The sequence below is a fragment of the Trematomus bernacchii genome, unplaced genomic scaffold, assembly GCF_902827165.1.
Source record: "Trematomus bernacchii unplaced genomic scaffold, fTreBer1.1, whole genome shotgun sequence".
In the NCBI taxonomy this organism is placed as follows: Eukaryota; Metazoa; Chordata; class Actinopteri; order Perciformes; family Nototheniidae; genus Trematomus; species Trematomus bernacchii.
The window spans coordinates 1,801,836-1,819,537 of record NW_022987739.1 but is presented as its reverse complement, the minus strand read 5'-3'; the positions used below and the strand labels follow the sequence as shown (position 1 = coordinate 1,819,537).

Below are 17,702 nucleotides of genomic sequence, written 5' to 3'. Positions count from 1 at the left end.
TATGGACATAAATTATATCTAAACTATGCAACACTGTCTATGCTTCTAATATAATGTGCAATAATTATTCAAGTATGGAACACTCACATCACTTTTGCTATTAATACTGCACTTTTCAAGCAATGTTCTTATACCTTTCAGCATTAAAAACGTAACCACAGCGCCCATTTTCAGCATCACTATTAAAACACTATTGTATTTATTGTAAGTTACAGATTTAGTGTTATATATTTTAGCATAATGTCCACATTTGTACACCAACTTCTCAAAGTTTACTTTTAAATGGAGCCACTGTGACATGAATGTGATAAAGTATATCTGATTCAAGAGAAGATTGAAAGCAGAAAGAATCTGGTTTTACCATCGAACTCAGGGAAGTAGTCGACCAGGTGCGAGTACATGATCTTCTCCTCCAGCAGGTCCTTCTTGTTGAGGAAGAGGATGACGGAGGAGTTTTGGAACCACGGATATGTGATGATGGTCCTGAACAGAGCTTTACTCTCCTCCATACGATTCTGACAGGGGACAGGGAGGGTGGAGAGGAGAGGGGAAATAAACAAAAGGTTAGGAGACACTCAGAACACAAGTTCCAGAGTTTCACTTCAAGCTCATCTTGGCCAAAAGAATTGATGATAACGATACCTTCATGTTATCTATAAAAAATATATATAAATTAGAGTAACGTTCTTAATTCAATTAATCTCTAACTGTCTCTTTATTGTATGTTATCTCTTATTTGGCAAATATTTTTACCCAAACCATGACTATGAGGAGCTGAGGAGGAAGTTGACGATCATAAGTATAAAACTGTTTCAAAACAAAGAGACTTAAATAATTTGTTCAGGGTATATGCAGGAATCCTGAAGTCAGATGTAAAACCTTTTAAGACCTTTTTTAAGACCCTTTCCATACATTTGAAGACCTCATCGCCACTTTGAGTTGTAACCGGTTACATTGGCGACACACTTCACCTCACATTCACTATATACAGTATTGATTGTCTTTCCTCCTTATCTTCCAACCATTTGGACGCAAACTTGCATTTCCCCATAACGATGTTGTTTAACAACCGGCGTAAACGGACCTTCGCGCGCTATCAAGCAGTGAGCGCGCGATGTCCTGTTCAGATGACGTCAAATCCAACGGGATGCCATAAATAAACTACACAGAATCACACTACACACCTACGCAATGATTACATTCAGGCAGACTGTAGAACACAACCTCTTTGGACAATTGATATACTTATTGAAAACAAGCTACAAAATGTAATACCTTGGAAAATGCCGTTTAATACTTTTTAATAGCCTTCATTTTCGATAAATTGATTTATCAACTTTTAATACTTTTTAAGACCCCGCGGACACCCTGTTGTTGTATTCGGAGGATTGTTTTTTGTCAAAGTGCTTTTAAAACACTAACATTTGGTTGCTAATAGTAATGCATTTATGCTGTATGTCATCCAGTTGAGTGCAGCATTCACGGTGAATACAGGGTTTGTTGTAGTAACGGATGAGTAACATAAAAAATTGTCAAAACTAAGACTTATTCCTCCAAAGAAAACTGTCTAGCAATCCTAAAAAGTGGAGCTGGAAGCCTCCTTATGTAAACTACTTAAAGCTGAGAGCTGCTGTCTTCTTTCTCTTTCTGAACTGCTGTCGCTGCCAGCATCACTCCCACAGTTTAGTCTCGGCGAGTCTTAATATGATCCTGACCCGATGAAATCACAGATGTTTGAAAACAATCTCGTCAGGCTCGGACTGCTCTGAAGGGTCAAAGTCTCGCCTGTCAACGCAACCGGATAATCTGAGCAGACAGTGACGCCTGAATGCAGCACAGCCTCGTCTCAGCTCTCTAACATTCAGGAACGGAGCTCAGTTACAGCACCAAAGTGACACAGAGGTGCAGGAATGAGTCCTAAAGCCCTCAAATGAGTTGGCATTGAAGCACTTCCCTTTACTCGAAGACAATGGTTCTTTGGATGTTTGTTTTTTCAGTTAGAAGACATAAAAAAAGGTCTGCTGTCAACACAATCCTCATTTTCAGGTTCATATTTGTATTTTGTGTCTCACATGTCTCCATGCTTTAATGTTCAAAAATCTCTTTATTTTTCTCATACTGCCTGTGCTGCAGCACCACTTTTCACCCTCTGTCTGAAACCAGAGCCCTGTCTGCTCTGATTGGTTAGCTGGCCAGCTCTGTTGTGATTAGTCAACCGCCAAGAGATTTCCCACCTCTAGCTTATCGTGGATAATGTGTTGAAACGCTAGCCGATAGAAGCAGGTTACAAAGTGAGTCCAATCAAGGCCTAAATAGGGCCTCTTTAAGAGATGTTTATGTGTTGTTCTACAGCATAACATGTCAGTAGATGACACACTTGTGAAGCTACATATAATACAAAAATGGCCGTTGCTATGAAGTAGCGAAAGGACACTACTTAACGTCAACACTATGACATTGGTCTGTTTAGCTTAGCAGTGGTGACAAAGTAATGTACCCTACTGTCGTTTTTTTTATGGCCTAACATTACCTTTTTGTATTGCATTTGAACATCTTAAAGTTGGTGTTAATATTTGGAGATTATCCTGCTGAATAAAACAATAAGTATCATAGATATTTGTTTGCAATAATTCAAAATCCAACGAAAAATCCCATTGGCTTTTTGTCAAGGGGTTTTTGTCGAGCTCCATGCAGTCCTTTATTACAAGCAGCAAAAGCAGATCAAGCAGCAACTGGCTAAAATGAAAACGTATTTCTGTGCCTGTGTGTACAATGAGGCCTCACACCTGCGCAGGCCCAGTGCATAAAGTACAGTTTGTGTGCATTAACACACTGTTATCAGAGTGGACAAACATTGAGGCGGTGTATAGAGAGCGGCTGGCAGCTGGGTCCGGATTATGAGACGCAGCCGTCATATGACCGGGTCGGAGAAAGGGTTTGTTGTGAGGAGCGGAGGGCAAGCAGGGGCCGAGCACATTAGCTTTATTAGCCGTAATTCTCTCTGAGGGAACACACATGGACAAACTACATATATGTGGAGTAAAGACATAGAAGGCCTTTCTGTTTTTTGTGAGGGACTAAGAGGAAATTACCTTTACAATTTAAAGGTCCCATGACATGCTTTTCCAGTTATTACCCGTCCCCTTGTGTGTTATGTAGCTTTTTCTGCATGTAAACGGTCTGCAGAGTCACAAACCCTCAAAGTACACCCTGTAGGGAGTAAAACTCTAACACAGAAAAGACCTGTCTATGCTGACCCAGAACGCCTCGTTGGAGATTTCTCTTTTTCCATTGTTTACTTCTTAGGTATAGTGACGTATTTCGGTTTGGGGTCTTTTTTGGTATGGGGTCGGCGAGACAGTGAGACACACAAACTCCCAGCCAGGCTGCGGGTGTTTGTGTGTGTTTTGCGCTGGGTTTAGCTGTCTCGCAGACGGCCACTGGGCTCACAGGGAGGGGGGGGGGGGGCAGGAGCTCCAACAAGCCGTTTAGGACAGAGAGTGAATACACATACTATACAGAGATGCTGTATGAGAAACCAATGTGAGTTTGGAAAATTGCACAATATACATTTATTTTAGTATACCTCAACAATGGAATTATGATCAGTAGAAATGGCCATGACATGGGACCTTTAATATTCTTAATGATATCCATTAGTTATGTAAAGCTTCTTTACTTTTTTTAACATGATTGTTACATACCACATTGTGCGATGTGCTGTTGCAATACTGGGTCATGCCAATAAAGCTTCTTTAAAATGCGACTTAAAAGCTGGGAACAGTACATTGACGTATAATGAGCTTAGAAAATGGATACGGTGAACTTGATAGCAAACTGTTGCTTATTTAAAAATCCATTTACACAGCAAAGATTAGCCTTCATTTGAAGTCGTGTTTCTGGCCACCTTCAGAGTAAGTATTTAACCCTGATTAACCTGCATGTTGACTTCTCTTGTAAGTTTCTATCTTTATGGTCTATTGCACTTAATGTAGGTAGTTTGGATAAAAGTGCAGCTAATTGTAATGTGACGCATACAAAAATATGCATATTGGCTGGTTTAACCCCAGGAGCCAAACAATGCAAAGAATAGGCGATAAGCGCTTTTTACATTGCCAGTAGACAAGAATGCCTGTTGCTATTTACACTACTGGTCTTTTTCTGGTGTGTCGCATCAGCTAAAACAGACATGGTAAACAGTTTGAGTTTTATTTAGTTTCTTTCAAGCTTGAATAAAAAAGTGTTTTGCAACGATCAGCAAGGTTAGATTACTGTTTCTGTGAATGGAGTCTTTCAATCAAGCCCGAGTTGTTCAAAAATAATAATACATTCCTAAATTCATGTTGATTTTATGCTTATTGCCCCAAAGAAAATGGTGCAAAAAACTAATAAAAGTTACATAGTAGATGATTTAGGCCATATCAACCACCCTTAGTCAGTAATGTTTAGACTGGTTTGTTTATTTTTAAAATGTATGTTACGGAAATTCTTTAAGTGAATCTACCCAAGTGTAGTTGATGTAATGAAAAACAGATTTTGTGTTCTCACAAACACAAAACAAACCCGGAACTGAGATTTGGAGAATTGTCGGACCCCTTAAAAGTGTGGTAACATTTTGTGAATGTACTCAAACCATTTGTAAACAATAACTCTTTCTATGTGTGTCTCACCTCGTTGTCGGACTCCACCAGGACTTGGTCGTACTCGCTGAGCGCCACCAGAAACATGATGGAGGTGACGTTCTCAAAGCAGTGGATCCACTTCCTCCTCTCTGACCTCTGACCCCCCACATCCACCATCCTGATCAGAACATGAAGAGAGGCAGGGCCACCAGACAAGGGGCAGAAAGAATCAAAGGAAAGAGACAATTAGCTCTAAAACTATACATCTCTAGATCTGTATTGTTTAAACTCAGGATCACAGTAGTAGCACATATGTTAGCATGCATTTCAAACAGAATCCCAGGATCAAAAGACAGACATTTTTAAGTTAAAACTAATTCTCAGTGCATTAAAGAGGCATTTATCTTCCAAAGCTTTGTATCCACTGATGGCCAATCACACGTTTCAAGGCCAGCGTGGTCTAACAATTACTGCTGCTTTCACATTATAACGAGACTAGCATAGTTCAAGACAAACGCATCTTTTTGCACCGAGAATATTTAAAACAGAAGAAAGAAGAACAGCGTGTGTGTGTGTGTGTGTGTGTGTGTGTGTGTGTGTGTGTGTGTGTGTGTGTGTGTGTAAACAATGCCATCTTCCCTCTTTTCTCTGCAGTGTGTGAGCAGGAGAGTTCAAGCAAGAGATGGAAAGTGATAATAAATATGTGCTGGTTTAGAAGTGCATGTAAAAAGGTGCTAAATGCGAGGGATATGAGGGAATATGAGAGGAGCAACGGATAGACATCGGGGGAGTGGTTGAAGGAAAAAACTGAATATTTTTAAGATTAGGAAAAATCATGGTGAAAAAAAAAAAAAAAATGGAGGAAAATGAAACATGAGCTTGTAAGCCTTGATTAATCGGTTTTATTGTAAAAGTAGGAGACACAGAGCGATGCACCACAACACAGACTATATCACCCCTGGTAAATACCAACAAACTATGTGCAATATATAAATGCCGTTAATAACTGTGTAATATATACCTGGTTGCTAAATCCTTAGAACTGTTACAAGGTGTGTATTTTGTATTTTGTCAATTGTGTAACTTGCTGCTGTTAAATACCAACCACCTATGTGCAATAGGTGCTAGATGTGCAATATATATAGATGCCGTTAATAACTGTAATATATACCTGGCTGCTAAATCCTTAGAACTGTTACAGGATGTGTATTTTTTTGAAATGATGTAACTTTTTATTATATCATAACTTAGTACTTTTTTTGAATGCATGTCACATATTTAACATATGTAACATTAAGCTGTCTGTGGCTCTTTTTCCTGCTATAACTACGCACATTTCCCCTCCGTGGGACTATTAAAGGTATTCTGATTCAGATTCTGATGCTTGGACAAACTAGTTTTAATGTCAACATCATTTTTTGTTTGAGGCTTTTAGTGCTAAAAATGCTGCTAGACATAACATTTAATAAAAGGCGCGGGGAGAGAAACTAATAAATAAAAGTGAATAAATCTTAAGTTAAGTTTTGAGTCTCTATTCCAGAAAGATTCACCCAGTTTTATTGAAAAGCAAGACAGTAAAACATTTAAGGAAGTCCAGCACAAGAGCCATCCTTAAACAAAACTCCTTCACATCAGACAACCTCCTGTTTTTTTTTCTATAGCGAGAATGAGTGACTTATTTTGTACGATAAGCTCCACTATGCTGAGTGGACCAAGTGAAATGACATTTACTGTGACTTCAAAAGCCAATTAAAAGAGGAGGAAGCAGGCCTAAAGGCGATGGTGTATGAAAGGCAGCCTTGTTGCAGCTCTGTAAACTGCACACAGTTGTTACTAAACACGAGTCTCAGCCCAAGGAAATCCTGCATCAAGTATCTTCCCTGTTTAATAACAGGAATACGACCTCGTCATAAATCACTACATTTACTACTATGGAAAACACTAGAACAAGAACAAAGACTCCCACTTATTGCTAGTAATAAAAGTAGCAATATTCAAACAAATGATAACTATACAAACTCAAAATGGAAGGATCTTGTGAATTAAATATATGAAATGGAAAAAATGATAAGAATTAGACATTTTGTTCATATCTTTGACGAAAGATGGGAAAAATGCTGCATGAATACAACTCGGAACTTTACTGAGTGTTCATCTTAAGAGCCAACTCAAGACCCACCATTTTAGTTTTGCTTTTAATTAATTTGATAGAGTTGTGTTTTATTTGGTCCTCTGTTTGGAGGCATTGAGTTATGTTGCTATAAAGCGTTGTATTTATTTGTATGCGTTGCTATGACTTTGGATTGGGAGGAGGGTTAGCATGGTTTTGTGAAGCACATTGTGTTACATTTAAATGGTGCTTTATAAACAAAGTGTGATTGATAGATAACTAATTATCCTCTGGTTAGATTTGACGATTAAGGTTTCTATGAAAACAAATGATGTTTCTGGTATTACACCCTATCAATTAATGTTCATCACAAACTATAACTCATCTGGTTTGTTTACCATGTAACATCATTTTGGAAAGAAATATTGAAAAAAAAAAATCACTAATTAAATTAAATTAGTAATGTTACTACTTCAACACTTATGTCCACTTACACACATTTGTACCTTGGATGTTTACTTACTGGATTTTTATTTAATTTCTGTGATATTTCCTCTTTATTTAATATGAATTACTAATTTAATCTGCACCGTCCCTTTGCTGTAACACTGTTAAATTCCCCGCTGTGGGACGGATAAAGGATTTCTAACATTCCTTCCCACTTCATATTTGTATTTCCAGTCCCTTCACACAGAGTTGAAGTCATGCAGTGGTTGTAGTGATTCACCGTCAGCACCACTATCAGCAGCTGGGAGCCTCTTCAGCCTCTGTGAGCACAGTTATTTCCAGCTTTGTGAGGCGTGGGAGGGGGCTGACACGATGGCTTCCTATCGATTTGCACTCTTCTGTGATCGCTGTTGTTCCCCGGGTCCAACACTATCTCCTCACCTCCTCTCTTTTTTTGCAAAAGAAGGAGGAAGGGAAGCTACTGAAGTCCTAAAGCTGTAGCTTCACTACACAGGGTATATGCAGGAATCCTGAAGTCAAATGTAAAACCTTTTAAGACCTTTTTTAAGACCCTTTCCATACATTTTAAGACCTCATCGCCACTTGGAGTTCTAACCGGTTACATTGGCGACACACTTTACCTCACATTGACTATATACAGTATTGATTGTCCTTCCTCCTTATCTTCCAACCATTTGGACGCAAACTTGCATTTCCCCATAACGATGTTGTTTAACAACCGGCGTAAACGGACCTTCGCGCGCTATCAAGCAGTGAGCGTGCGATGTCCTGTTCAGATGACGTCAAACCCAACGGGATGCCATAAATAAACTACACAGAATCACACTACACACCTACGCAATGATTACATTCAGGCAAACTGTAGAACAGTAGTTCTCAAATGGGGGTACGCGGACCCCTAGGGTATTTCTTTTTAAAAATACAAATTTTAGGAAAAGTAACGAAGTTTGAGCAGTGTGGGTTTTATATTAACAGAGTTACACATATTTCAAAACGCGAAGTGTAATAACTGCAGCGGCCTTCCTGTCACTGAGAATAACAAAGATCCTCAGTGAAGCACAAGCCCATGTTTCTCATTAAATTGTAAATACAACTTATTAAAAAGATCAGTTCAATGCAACTAAGTGTTATTGCATGATGTTAAAATTGGTTTGCCATGAATTTAGTGATGGATTGTAAACATTTGAAATGTAGCATTTAAGTGTTTCTCAGTTAAAAGGTTGTTTTAATAAATCAGACACTGATGGTGCAGCGCTGTACTGTACCTCTTTATATAGGCATTTTTTCCCTAACAAATTGTTTTTGCGCTGATCAGGGGGTACTTGGCTGAATTATTTTTTCAAACGGGTTACATTATTGAAAAAAGTTTGAGAATCACTGCTTTAGAATACAACCTCTTTGGACAATTTATATACTTATTGAAAACAAGCTACAACATGTAATACCTTGGAAAATGCCGTTTAATACTTTTTAATAGCCTTAATTTTCTCTAAATAGATTTATCAACTTTTAATACTTTTTACGACCCCGCGGACACCCTGCTACAGAGAAAACTATTATCAGAAATACTGCCTTGATGAGCCTTTCAGTTACTAAACATGCTACAACTACAGCTTTGGCTTTGTAATAAAGCCTGGAAGTACGTCATAACATGTATATTTTCATTATCTTTTATTCGGCCAATTAACTGGTGTTCTATAAAAAGTCTTAACAAATTGTGTCTCCCAGCGGATGAACCAGGTGATTATAACACTGAATGAAGTCTCTCCGACATTAACATTTGTCTGCCCGTTTCTCAAATAACTTAAGACCCAAACGTCAGATGATTAAAATCCTTCATCAAGTTAAAATACATATTTAAAACAACCAAGAACTAAAACGGGAATCATTCACATAAAACTGGATTAAAAGTCAATTAATGACGGGCGACCAAATTGAACTGACCGTGTTGTTCTTTATTAACTGGCGAAACATGTTGAGGCGTTTATTTGTCACCAAGGAGAGCATTAATTAGGGTTTTTCATCAAATAAAAACTCAAGGACAATAAAGTCGACTGTACTGTTACCATTGTAAGAACGGATGTCCCAGAATAAAGCAGAATAGAAATGGTAAACTTTGAAATACTAATCAATGATCAAAATAGTGAATTCAATTTGTCCAACTACATGTTTTTGACTGAATGCATTCCAATATGAGAATGGATTTGGGACATATTCAGACAAAATAAGGAAATAAAACAATGTTGTAGGTGACATACAAACATGTTGAGTCAGACTTAAGATGGCTTTTTTGGATTATAAAATGAAAACAGAACACTAATAGGGTACAGAAGTGGGGTTAGACAAAGTAATGTTGTTGTTCTTCTACCTGAAAATGATGCTTTGCAAGTCGAAAGGGTATTCTATGATCCCAGTGGTTGGGATTCGAACCCTAAGCACGTCCTGTTGGGTCGGTAGATAGCACGGTTCAGCAATACGATCCAGATCACTTAGATAGCTAGAGACAGGAAGGACAACAGACAGAGAGAGGGAGGGAGGGAGGAAAGAGAAGATGAAGCATGAAGTTTGGAGCAGGAGTTCAAACAAAGCACAAGCATCATTCAGTTTAAAAGGATGTACAGAAACACTTTTTGGGAAAACTATGAGAATGAAGAGAGGTGATTGAAGATGAGAAATTATTGTATATGTATGTATTAATGTAAATGTAAGTAGGAATAACTTGCATCATTATTTAAAGGACAATCATTGATCAAGTAAGGGGTGGGAATTAATAAGCATTTGCTTCCTCCTACTCCCTTTCGGACACATATGATTTATTATTATTATTATTAATATGAAGACTTTTTTTTGTTGAATATATAAATATTATCATGAATGTGGATAAATACTGTATTTTAACAATACGGTATTCTGTTTTTCACATTTATTATTTGTTAATTTTTTAATCTGTTCGAAATAAAGATTGAAATGAAATGAAATGAAGCATAACAGCAGAAACAGCACCCCCCCTTCCTCCGAAAGCAAGTGGACTAGTCCAGATGTAACCACAGAAAACCATTCCCAAGAGTTATGAGGGGAGGAGGTGACGTTTTGAACCTCTACTCCCCAAACGTTCTCTTAGAAATGTAGCTTCATCCTTGATGGCAGCTCCCTAAGATAAAATATTCCTCAAGTTTATCATCTGTGAAGGTTTCGGGGCTTTACACTGGACTCAAAATGATGATTTAGCATTCAGAGGCCAACTTTGACAACCTAGGTGAAAAAAAAAAAGTGACTCCCTTTTCTATTAAGACTCAACAGGAGGGGATTTTTTGGTCTTTGAGAGTGTACCATCAGGGATGTGTTAAAGTGCCGAGTAGATTTCCAACTGGCTGGCAGACTGTGGAGCAGCTAGCCAATCGGTGGCCTCATCAGCAGCACCTGACACCAGTACCCGAAGATAATATTCTCCAGGTCAAAGGGGTACTCGATGATGCCGGTGGTGGGCACTCGGATCCGCAGCACGTCCTGCTGAGTGGGCATGTACCCCGCTGTCGCTATTCGATCTAAAGCGTTAAGGTAACTGTGGAAGGAACATATGATAAAGATGCACAGGTCGGAAAACAATTGCTCTGTCAAAAAAATATATTACCATCAAAAAGGGGGTGGATTAAAAAGGAAAGGAAAATGTTCTTCAATACAGTAGTGCTCAAACTCTTTTAGTTCCCCAAATAAACGTTTTGCATATTGATGCAAGTGGCCGAATGCTTTTTGATGTCTCAAAATGTTACCATAGGATAAGTTCCAAAGGGAAGGACATTTATAACATTAAAGAATATTTTCTGGTCTAATAATGCATCTTTTAATATTTTTTCCCCTAGAAATCTGCTTGCGAACAAATTGGGAGTTTGAGAACCAAAGCAATATGCATAGAGCCACAAGTGCCTCATAAATATATAGTTTATACAAATACATTTATTATTAAAACTTTATTTCTCATCCTAAAACCTCAATTATTTAAAAGGAGCCCTTTTAGTCTGAAATGGATGAATGCAGGTTGGAATTAGCCCTGATATTATTAGCAGTCGTTTATAAACCTGTCAACATTTCCTCCTCTTCTCCACATCTGCCTGAACCCTCTTTTCCTTTCTTCAGATGTAGTACATAGTAACACAGGTACAAAACTACTCGATATGGTTTATTAGCAATCTTCAATGCAACTGTGGTTACATTGTATCATGTTTAAACTATCGAAACAGTTATTTACCAGTTTTATCGCATTGCAATGGATATTTTACAGGCTACAGTTTAAGAGATACGAATGATGAAGATGAATAAGTTGGACGTACTATTTGGTAGAGTCAGAGAGCTGGTACTCTCTCCTGCGGTCGTAGGCCTCCTGGATGCCAGGGTCCGTCCACAGCATCTTTATGGCACTGGTGTACGGCTGCTCGAAGGAGCAGACCTTCTCCACGTCCACCTCACGCACCACCAGGGCATTACTCTGGAGAGGAGAGCAAAGGAGAACACTTTAAACAAGTCAGTTTAGTAGGTGAGGATTTTATGTGGAGGAAATCAATTCACGATCGAAATGATGAAGTGATAGCCTTGAAATGTCAAAGTAAGCATGGCTTGCTTATGGCGCTTTCCCACTGCAGGACCTAGCACAGCTTGTATGTATGGTTTGGCCTTGGTAGGCCAGGCTCACTTTAAGCTGCATTTCCATTACAGTTAGTAACTGGGGTAGTAACTATAGTAACGACGCAGTGTAGGCGGGACGATCGGCTGTTCAGCGAGCGGAGCGACGCTGCGTAAAACTGCCTTGCCGTCATCTTCAATGCGACACAACTCTCAAACACCATAACAATGGAGGATATGGAAGCGATCGTGTACTTGGTTCTTGATTTTTATCACAAACTTTGTTTCAGAAAAGGCTGCGTATAGCAAGACGAAATACAGAAGAAGCTAACAGGAGAGTTTGGGCAATCCTACAACGCAGCAGAGACGACTAGACAACTGATCACTACAAAACGACAACGCTACTTGGTAAGCTAACGTTCGCTAACTAGCAATGTGTTTAGGGTCACGGTCACTATACGACCAGTGTTTCAAGTATTTAATTAATTTTAGCTACCACTTTTACGTATTAAAATATGTATGCTTTTTTATGTGTATTTCAGATGTTATACCATTTGCAAAGTCGCCACCGCAGACTGTGTTTGGACGTTCAACCGAGCTACCGAGTGGTGGGGTGTGATTATTCCATCTTTCACACACACTCAGTGGGTGCAGAACTTCAGGACGTCTGAGGAAACCTACATTTGTGCAACAAATGTCATGGAGAGGCCTGTGATGGTGAATGTGATGCACCAGCAGCAGCAGAGCCTGGGGTAGCAGTGGCACAAGGTGCAGAGGAGGGCAGTGACATACGAGAGGGTCTGATGCGCTAATTTAATAGCAACACATTCATTGTACTGATTGTAAATTGTATTGAACATAAATCAATCTTTTTTACTCTTTCACATATACATGTGTTTGTCAAATGATTGACTATTTAGTAAATATTTGAATTTCAAGCACCTGTAAGTACTGCCCCATAATAAGAACATTTGAGAAAATAACAGATCATGAAAAGAAAATCTTTCTAATAAATTAAGAAAGTTGTTTTGTGGTCTGTTTTGTTTGTTTAGATCTACTATTAAAGGTGGGGTAGGTAATTTTGAGAAACCGGCTCGAGATCGCTAGAATTTGAAAATACACAACCGGAAAAAATCTGCCACTTCCTTACAGAGCCCCTCCTCCAACACACACGAACGAGCACATGACCAATGAGGGCACAAGATAAATTTGTGCACAGATGAAAGGCTGACAGGCAGGTAGGCCATCCAGTTATTTTAGCCGGGCCGGCTCAGATGATTGGTCGTGCTTTTTACACGGCTTCCACAGATGAAATTTTTTTATGTATTTATTGTCTACAGAATTTAATATATTCATTGCTATCGGGATGTTAAGAGCATTCCATGGAATATAACAAAAAGTGTTTCTGAAATAAATGACATACCCCACCTTAAACACAGAGGAAATCACGATAAAAATACTTGTTACAAACAAACAGTTTAATCATCAAACAAGTGCAAATAACAAAGCAAACTATAAACATAAATACAAAAGTGTAAAACACAGCAAAACTATATACATAAATGCAAGTGTAAAAGGCCACTAAGGCCAGCTGCAGGTGCCGTTCCTGCTGGGCCAGATCTGCACTGTGCATCTCCCTCAGGACTGTGAGGTGCTCCTCTCCTCGTTTCCTCTTGCCTGGAAGACAATAAGATAAACCTTTTTTAATCACCGTAGGGAAATTCAGGTGTTATAGCAGCAACAGCAATAAGAATGAAAAACACAGGACAGGTACAGGTCACATAAGGATATAAGAATAAAATATACAAGTATAAACAGAACAACAGTAAGGATGAACTAAAGACAGTTCTGGCCCTCGATGTTTACAATGATTGTGAAAGTGAATTACATTATGTCCAGCCTGTTGATAATGAATATAAATATACATATTTATGAGTATGTACAAATATACAGTCATGAAGTAAATGGATAATTACAAATGAATACAAGTATGAATAAATATGAGACCATAAAAATCTAAAACAAAGCACAGTCCAAAATAAGTGGAAAGCAGTGCAGGTCCATGTGTCTGCGGCACAATACTTAACAATGAACAATATACAAGAATATATTAGGATGTCACACACAATTTTACTAGCTGCAACATTAATAGTGATTCTTACCACTTTTACTTTTGGTACGTTACTTTACTTGTAACAGAGCATTTCCACACAGTGGTATTGCTTATTTTACTTCCTGACGATGACCTATTTCTTACTTAACTCTAGAAAACTGGACGTAAACAATGGTACATATGGTGTTAGCAAACAATAGCTCTAGCTAATGCTATCTGTGCTAACCGTAGCTCTTCGGGGCTCCATAAAAGCATGGGTTGTCGAACATAAATGTAAGGATAAAATAGGCTTGTTTGTTAGAAGTGAGCTTTCAAGCAAAGAACAGAGCGTTAGCAAAAACTTACCATCCTGCATGGATGCAAGACGCCGTTGCCGAGTCCAGGCGTCGTTTCGCGTTGCGCCGTCGGGCTCCCGCTGTATTTTTTCATCCGCAACGAGATGGAGTAACGTCTGTACCTCGTCAAACGACCACGGCGTGTTTTTTTTGTTGCTGCCATTTCTTTATGGATTTGTTGACGGTAGCTTGTCTGTTTAAAAATAAATGGTGCTTGGGGACTGTCTCGCGCAACAATTGTGACGATTCTCTCCGACGGGAGTGTTTACGTCACTGGTTTAGCATATTCAGCTCGGTTGTTGGCTCGGTAGGAACCTCGATTTTGGAGGGCCAGAAAAAAAAGTGAAAACGTACCCGTGAGCCGGAACTACCCCTAGTGGAAAAGCAAAGAAAAGCGGGCCGGGGCAAACTAAACCGTACTAAGCCGTGCTAGGTCCTGCAGTGGAAAAGCACCATTAATCATTATGAATAAAATGTCCAAGAGAATACAATGTATTTGTATATTGGCCACATTCACTAACTCTATAGTGCTTTATTCCTTTAAGAATACATATTACATACAAATACTCACTTTAATATCAGAATTCACTTCTCAAGCGCAGTTTCCTTATTTATGGTTTATTTGACTGTAGTTTGAATTGCATGAGGGTGCACGCTTTGCAAAATTCTGGGCTGATACCTATACTGTTTAAAAAAAAAAGTAAGATATGGTCGATAGCTGATTTCATAGTTTTTTGTTGTTTTTTATTTTATAGTTATTTAAGTGTTTGCTGCAGTTTTCAGAAAATGGCATTTCCTTATTCTTAATAATCCACAACTACTAAAGCAGCAAGAATATGTGTGAGAAAAAAATTGTTTGATCTCAAAACTGAAATAACCAAAACTTCTGCAACATCATAGTGTGCTGTTGTAAGATCCCATGACTCGTGGTATGAAACCAATCGGGGAAATACGTCTCAGTTTGTTTTGAACAGTTTCAACAATTCAGTCATTTCATTAGCTACTCTTTATGTATGGACATATTTAACCAGAAAGCTATATATAACCTATGTATTTGGATATCCATCTAAAAAAATGTAGACCACAACCCTATTTTCACCCTCCCACCTGGTACACACCTTGTTCTGCTCGTACTTGAACGGGATCTTGAGGTTCTCCGTTGCCCGGATCATGGCCTGCATCGAGGTGAAGATGTTCTGGTAGACCAGTTTGGTGAAGCCCTTCTTATCCTCATCTGTGTAGCCGGACCCGTGGATTATTCTCATCTGCTTGATGAAGGTGCTCTTGCCACTCTCTCCAGTACCTGAAAAGAAGCAAGAAGACAAAGGAATTAGAAGACAATTTAAAAAGGATCATCAATGGATACAGGATATATACAATATTGCGAATAGGTATGAAAATTGTCCTCCAATCGCTAACAAAATAGAAAGTCTTAGTATCCTACAGTGCTGCAATCAACTGAAGAGAAAATATTTAAATGAGATAAACTGTGTGCAGATACATTTGGAAATGGAAAGACAGTTAGTGGGTGTGTCCATATTGCCTTTTCTGTGGTCTCTATTTTTGGTTTTCCATTGGGAAAAGTTGTGACTACTACAATAACCATGTCTTGAAAACATTTCACCGCTCTCACCGCCAATGCATGGCGTACTGTAATATCCCCTTAGCTTTTAATGATCTATTTGAGCAGCTATCTTTTAGTTTGTCAAGGTTTTTTTCACCATGAGCACCAACCGGAGGATTGTGATAGTGGGAACATCAGCGACTTTTCTGAGAAGTTCAGAGATTTTGAACGAGAAATGTGGGAGAAGCAACAAAAAACACTGTGCCCAGGAAGCCACATATGCTCTCTCCTCAATGGAAACAATTAAAAAAGTTGATGCTATCTGAAAAAAAACTATATGGACACCCAGCCTAATGTAAAACCTTCAACATTGGGCAAAAATAACAGTGAGAATAATTCATACTTATTGTAGTAGAAAAACGACAGAGCAAACCACCTGTGGTTTTTAAGAAGTTCTTAACGGTCAAAAAAGAATAACAAACTTTCTCAATTGTTATTATTTTTATACACTGCTTATACAAACGGGTGAGTAGAAATGCATCCCATCATGCCCACAAGAAGTGAGCCAGACCTCAATGTCAACGCAGTCTCCATCTTACTATGACAGGACGCTGAAATGGTCATTCTTCCATATTGTGTCAACTCATGGTTTACTTGATGTATAATGGAGCTGCAAGTATGATTTGTATGTTATTGTATTTATCAAGTAATACATAGATAACTCTACTTAATGATTGTGTTACAGCAGCAGAGTATATATAGAATACACAATATAACAATAAATAAGTACACTATGACACACCCAACTACTTCAACTTAAATGTAATAACATAGGATAAGATGCAACATTTGGTTTTTACATATCCCTGTATTGAGGGCTCTAGACAAGAATTTAAATCAAAAGTTGGAAATGTATTTTGACCAAAGTTTCTTTAGTGATTTCGGTCGAGTCACTGCCTCTTGTCATCTTGGTTTTAGTGTCCCGAGATATGCATTGTTACAAAGCGATGTAGTCATTGTTTTGGCTGCGGCTACAGTCTTGGTAAGTGAAGCAATACCCCATGAGTAACCACATGAGGGCTGATGGGCTCAACATAGAGCTGGGTAAACCAAGTTCACTCCTCCAATTTTGTATCACAGTGACCATGCATATGCACACATGCGTAAACACACAGATGGTGTTTTTCCATACACATGTGCAGGCTGGGCTTGGCTCGGTTTGTTGAGGCACGTCAGCCGAGCACAGCAAAGATTGTAATTGTTATTACAGCAGGGCTATCTGATTGAAGGTGGTCTACCTGATCAATGGTTATCACTGGTGGTCAAACGCATTTCATTTCCTATAAATTCTTAATATATATTCCCTGTCATGTTTGGGGCTTACTCTTCCCTGCAATATTCTTAGGATTGTTGCTATTGTGATATAGCCGCAAACAAAACTAATTTAGAGATAAACATGTATCGTAATAATTCATGTATATTTTTCACAATAAAAGTCCTCTGTATTTAAAAGATCGGGGATGTCATCATTTGTACGCCAACCCTCAGGTTCGAATCGCACTGATTGCCTCGATAATAAGTCAATGGGACCGTTCCATTGGATTTTTGAAGCTCTGTGGGATTGAATTATGTTAACAATATTTTCACATTTGTTTAGGAAGATAATATTCACAAAGGAGCACCACTTTTTTTTTAAGCAGAAATTAAATCCTCAAAAGTAAAATGCTACAGTTAAACCTCGCCACGGTTGAAGGACTCCACGTCGTACTCTGATTTAGCCACTTGTTAGCAACCAGCTCTAAGACACAAAACCTTAAAGATGTGTGTAGGGTTAGGGAACAGTGTAAAAATCTCTTGAGCTTGTGTTAACCAC

At 38.6% G+C, this 17,702-nt stretch overlaps 1 protein-coding gene across 3 annotated transcripts in view; it reads right to left on the bottom strand.

Moving 5' to 3' along the window:
- The window catches only part of LOC117495380 (guanine nucleotide-binding protein subunit alpha-11), a 47,790-nt gene that overhangs the window by 6,548 nt on the left and 23,540 nt on the right, over positions 1–17,702 (bottom strand). For 2 of the 3 annotated variants that reach the window (XM_034146597.1, XM_034146598.1), the window contains exons 2-6: positions 15,384–15,568; positions 11,529–11,683; positions 9,569–9,697; positions 4,671–4,800; positions 362–515 (exon numbers count right to left, since the gene is read on the bottom strand). In XM_034146597.1, coding sequence (XP_034002488.1) covers positions 362–515; positions 4,671–4,800; positions 9,569–9,697; positions 11,529–11,683; positions 15,384–15,568 — 753 coding nt within the window. Of the gene's footprint in view, positions 1–361; positions 516–4,670; positions 4,801–9,568; positions 9,698–10,633; positions 10,763–11,528; positions 11,684–15,383; positions 15,569–17,702 lie in introns of all 3 variants that reach the window. The other variant, XM_034146595.1, reaches the window with a different exon arrangement.